The 5,847-nt window shown below is 34.3% G+C and overlaps 1 protein-coding gene across 1 annotated transcript; it reads right to left on the bottom strand.

Moving 5' to 3' along the window:
- Positions 1-1,756: 1,756 nt before the first annotated feature.
- On the bottom strand, positions 1,757-4,179 carry LOC143590104 (pectinesterase-like). Its single transcript, XM_077070690.1, has 2 exons — positions 3,418-4,179; positions 1,757-2,472 (listed from the first exon to the last, which is right to left on the bottom strand). The coding sequence occupies exons 1-2, from the start codon at positions 4,043-4,045 to the stop codon at positions 1,781-1,783; spliced, it is 1,320 nt and encodes a 439-aa protein (XP_076926805.1). The 5' UTR covers positions 4,046-4,179; the 3' UTR covers positions 1,757-1,780.
- Positions 4,180-5,847: the final 1,668 nt, after the last annotated feature.

The following is a 5,847-nucleotide window of genomic DNA, read 5'->3' as shown; positions in this document are numbered from 1 at the left end:
CCTGAACCTGATCAGTAGGCGTCTCTTTTCGTAACATATTTAGTTCATAATTACGTAACTTGTTAACCACCTTCTCTAAATCAAAGCTAACTTGTTTTGGTCAAAAATCGGTCTAAGGATCAAGTAACCAAATTCGCATGTGAGGATTGGTACTTGTATGAAAAAAATGATCAAAGTAATAAGTGTAAAGGTTGAACAGCAAGATTTATACGAGGAAAAGCCCTTGGTAACTAGTATCCCGCAGGCATAAAAACCTTGGGTAGTGAAAACTATCACTACCAATTATATTAAGCTAAAATGAATTACAAGAGATGGAATCAAGGCTGATCGTGATTACAGAGTGTTTTTGCTAAGAGTTCTAAGTGTGCTGTATGTTGTGTGTGATCAGCCATGGTTCAATGTATATATATACAAAAATTATAACATCTACTAACTAATTCCTATAAATCCGAACACGTTTGTTTACTCTTTCATCTTGACCGGTTAGGAGCGTGGACGAGAAGGCAAGACCTGGTAAAATATCACATCCGTAAAAATAGGAATTCCAGTAAGCACGTGTTTTACCTGCAAAAATAGATTATAATATAACTGAAGTCGACTGTTGAGGATCCTTGATCCACAGAGAATCCTTAGTCCCGAAAATAGTTGCCAAAAATAGCTTATCCTCAAGGATCAAGAATCCTGGTCCCAACAGTTTCCACATTGTATTCAAGTAGCATGTCCACATAGGCTTCCAACTCATCAATTTTCCATTTATATAATGTCCACGTGTTAATTTAAACATTAATTTTAATCATTAACTACTAAGTTGAAGAAAGTATCAAAATATATTGTTATAATCATCATTTATTGAGTAATAAAGACAATTAATTGTTTTCATTGTTACTTTTTTAAATTTTGAGACTTTGGTATTATTTTTTTTGGATTTTGGGAAATTATTTATGGACGTTTGGACTGGATGTTTGGATTGAAATGGTGGTTTAAATCACGATATTTGGATTATATTGTTACTTTATTAAACGCGCGGTTTAATAATAATTATAATTATATCTCATTGTTATATTCATATTTTTAGCATTTTTTATGTTATGTACTTAAATGTTTTATAGTTTCAATAAAAATAGTTTTTATAACACACAACTTATTTTACAACGTATACATGTTTGCGTTTCATAGTTTAAAACATATTACTTCGGTAGATGATGAAGTTTTAACTAATATGTCTTTTTTGTTTTATGGTATGAGTTAGAAATATATGGAATAACTTACAATTATGTTTTAAATTGTTATTTTTCTTTATTTATCTTTGTATGTTGGGTTCTTTTAATTAAAATAACAATGTGATAATAATAATAATAATACTAATAATAATGATAATAATAATAATAATGCTAGATTATCTGATGTTTACAATTTGTTAAAATATATATAGCACACACACACATGCGTGTGTGCACACACATACACACACACTATATATAAATATATATATATATATATATATATATATATATGAAGAAGTTTTATATATTATCCGTTCGTATGTAACATGGGATCTAACCTTATGTGAATGCCGAATTAATTGGGCACGACCCTGTAATTGTTGGGCTTGCAACTTTTAAGTTACTAGTCCACAATCAAGAATATTCCATATGCCAACAAAAGGGTACGTAGTTACTTTATTCATATAATTAATCAAATTGCTTGGGCTAAATAACACAATATGCTCCGTAAATTAAAAACCATCAATAACACACGTAGTAAACATTTGCACTAATGTTTACAAACCAAGAGCGAAAGGGAAACCCGTGTTTTTTAACCAACTACCCCCAGCAATGAAGTTTCCTGGTGTGAATCCCTGAGCCTCTGTAGCACTTGTAATAACCTTGTACCCTTTCCATTTTACTCTACCTGACGTCCCCGCCCCGGCTCCTGTGTTGCGGTACTCACCATAGTATAACGTGCTCAATGCAAAGTTCCCGTCCCACTCGAACCATCCGGCTGGGTGGATCACATTGCTGATGCTAGATTGCATAACCATGGTCCTTGAATATTGTTTCCATGGTCGTCCTAGATATGTTGGAAAACTCCCTTGCACCGGGCTCAAATCAGAAGTGGCACCTATCCTACACTTTTGAATCACGATCCCAGTGTTCTGGTTAGGGTCAGTGCGGCCTTGTGCCGTGAGCATATTCTTTTGACCCGAATTGGGGCGGCGTGCGTGGATGTCACAGTCTTGGAAAACGGCTGCAGCGTTCCCAAAAATGAAATCCACAGTACCAACAACCAAGCAGTTGATGTAGAATTGACGGTTTTTGTGAACGTAAAGGGTGTCTTGGTACGCTAACATGTCACATTGATAGAATGCTGACAAATCGGATCCGACTCGAAGTGCCACAGCTTGGTGATTTGAAGCTCCGGCCGTGTTTTGAAATGTTATGTCTCGTGCCAAGAACCCATCACCTACAATTGCTGCAAAAAGAAACTAAATTTCTATAATTTTAAATCAACCAATTAGAAACAATAGCATATGATTCGTTTTTTATTAATAACACGGGCCCACCACTTTCAACTTGATTAAGGTTTTCTGGTGAAGGAATAGGAATATGAATTATTTGTGTATGGTAATGGTGGATATGCTTTAGTATTAGCACATGTTCGGCTGCTTAATTTATGGAAATTCTAGTTGTCGTAAAACAAAAATGACAACGCTGACAACTTCGCTTCATAATTGTAACCTTTTGCTAACACTGATGCATCTTCAACCATATCCTATCCTTATTTTTTGCTCAAACGTTGTTTAATTTAATCCTTGTATGCGAATAAAATCATATGTATTAAATATGTTGTTTTTAATTCTATGTAGTTTAATAAGCTTTTTTTATCCTAAATTAGCAACATTATTGAGATTTTTTATCTAAGTGGAAAATGCTATGTTTATCTGCAATAAAGTTATGATATTGGTAGTGTATCTATTTGTCGTACTTGCTAACTTGTATCACCTTTAGATCTGATAGGTGAGGTGTAGCCAATGACACATACCCACTGAACGACAAAACATAACAGTATATCATTTTAAAATTTTATCACATGCCTTCAAACCTACTATCATCAAAATAAAAAAATAATATACAGGACATTCTTTTAACTAGTATCAAATATTTTAATATACTATTGCAATACCAAACAGTTATTCAGTTGCATCTAAAATTACAATTATATCATTCATTTGAATAGTTATTTTTAACTTTTGATAATTAATAATGCTTTTTGTATATTATGAATTGCATTTCTATATTGATGTTATAATTAAGTTAGATTAGTATTCTAATTAAGCTTTCTTGTAGTGTTCACTTATATTCAATTCTAGATCAAAATGAAAATATGATATGAACATTTGAAGTGAAGTATTCTAACCAACGGTAGCTGAGTCGAAGGTAGTGCTTCCTCCTTTTACGCTTCGGCTTCCGGTAATAATTGTACTTTTCCTCCCATCCCCCAAAAACATGATGTTCGTTTTCCCTTTCGGCACGCCCACATTTTCCCGGTACACCCCGGCCTTAATCCTAATCACGTACCTTGAACTGCTCTTTGACGGTGCAGCCGCCACCGCAGCCGCCACAGTCTTGAAGTTCCCACTCCCATCAGCCGCCACCACCACGTTCGCCTTAACCGTCCCCGACTGCAACAACTTCCTATCTCCAACGGATAACCATTCCGGCCACACCGTATTCTCTTCCTCCCTCAATTTCCTCTCATTCAGCCTCTCCTCATTAGCCAAATCCGTGTCCGTCATGTTACAAATCATAGCCAATGCATTACTACACATTTTCCTCACCTTTTCCTGACCTTTCTCCAGCTCTTTACGAACCTTTTTATCCGCACTGTCGTGAGAGAACCCGTCAAGACACGTTTCCTGGTCAGTTATACCCGAGCTCATAAGCGTCTTGAGATCGCTAGCATGCTGCTTCAACGACCTCTTGGTTTGATACTCTTCCAAATCTTTTTCAACCTTCTGAAGCTCGTCCAACGTTTCGGACACCATTTCCAGACAATCATGAAGCGCAGCGATCTCGCGTGGCGTGAGGCCTTTGCGTGTGGTGAGCTTCTTTATCTGGAAGTAGTTCTTCTTGACTGCGGTTTCTATTATATCAACCGCAAGCTCGATGACGTCCTTCTGGGATTTAACTTTCTTGGATGCGTCCGGGTGGCTCGCGATGGTAGAGTAGCATAACTCTGGGTAAAGTGTGCTGCTGCATGAGGATTTTACGATGGCGTGAACTTCACTGTCAACGGCACTGGAGTGACGTCGCGATTTGACTCCGACGACGACAATGCCGATTAAAGCCGATACAAGTAGGATTGAAACAAAAGCGGTTAACAAAAGCTTTGATTTTTTGTTGGAGGAGTTGATGGTTTTACCGGAGTCTATGACTCCCGCGAATACATCTTTATCGGATGACGACATGATATGATATAATATAATATGATAGTTTAAGCTCAGGGAGTTAGGAGAATGAAAGAATTGTAACAGGTAACAAGTGTGGTGGAGGTTGAATGCATGTGTGCTTTTATCCGCAAATTACATAATTCAAAATAATGAGGTGGCCACGAATATTATTATATATAACATATTTTTAGTGTAATAAAATTGATTTTATGCACGATGTAACAGAATTTATTACATATTAATATTAATAATAATTAATAACTGCATGGAAAACCGGAAAAGGTACATATGTATTCACCATTTTATACATGTACGATGATATATGGAGTGTGTGAACGGATTTGTTACTAGATTCAACAAAAAAATATATTAGTAGATAGATAAATGCATAAAAAACCAAATAAATGCATATGGTGTCTGATCATAGGGGTGAGCATTACACTATCTAAACATGTGAAACACTCAAAACCCAATCTATCAGGATCTGTATTTATTTTATATGGTAGCTAGGTTTGGTTCTTGTTCTCGTATTTGTACCTTTACGGTTCTGGTTTCGGTATGATTCTAGCTCGATGCCGCTATCTAAGTTTGATTATGTTGAACAGATTTGTTAAACGTCAAACATAGTTTCGGGGTGTATGCATATATGAGGTGGTCGGAATAATAATGTACATTTAGGTAGCGTTTGGTATAAGGGAATGAGAGGTGGAATGAAATGTGCCATTCCAAAGGAATGAAAAAATCTATGTTTGGTTGGCATGTGGTAATGGAATGAACCATTCCATAGTGAATGAAATTCCTTCCAAATATAGGATTTTCATTCCTTAAGAAGTAGGTGTTTTTTTTTCATTCCTTCAAGGAATGAAATCAACAATAACAACAATATTATTATTATTATTATTATTATTATTATTATTATTACATTATCGGATTATTGCTATTATTTTTATTAAATTATCATTATTTTTTATATTATAATATAACAATTATTATATTAGAGTTATTATCGCATTATCAATATTATTAAAATTTTTTGACAAGTCAACGCTTCATAACACGCATGCGTGATTCAACATTTTTATGATTATTTTTATTCGCTTTAGTGGTCTCGTTAAAAAGCGTAGGTCTTAAAAACAAGTTAATACGAATATTCATATTATTAATATTATTTATTACTATTACCACTGGAATAATAATAATAATAATAATAATAATAATAATAATAATAATAATAATAATAATAATAATAATAATAATAATAATAATAATAATAAACATTCCATTCCTATATGGTAACCAAATATGGCAATAAACTGGTAATGGTCCATTTCATTTCTTGGTCTATTCCATTCTCACGTCCATTCCATTACGTCATATCAAACATACTTATATTAATT

The sequence above is a fragment of the Bidens hawaiensis genome, unplaced genomic scaffold, assembly GCF_021521415.1.
Source record: "Bidens hawaiensis isolate Kalapana, Puna unplaced genomic scaffold, B.hawaiensis_p1.1 tig00001597_1, whole genome shotgun sequence".
In the NCBI taxonomy this organism is placed as follows: Eukaryota; Viridiplantae; Streptophyta; class Magnoliopsida; order Asterales; family Asteraceae; genus Bidens; species Bidens hawaiensis.
The sequence above is the reverse complement of the archived record's forward strand: the minus strand, read 5'-3'. Positions and strand labels throughout refer to the sequence as shown.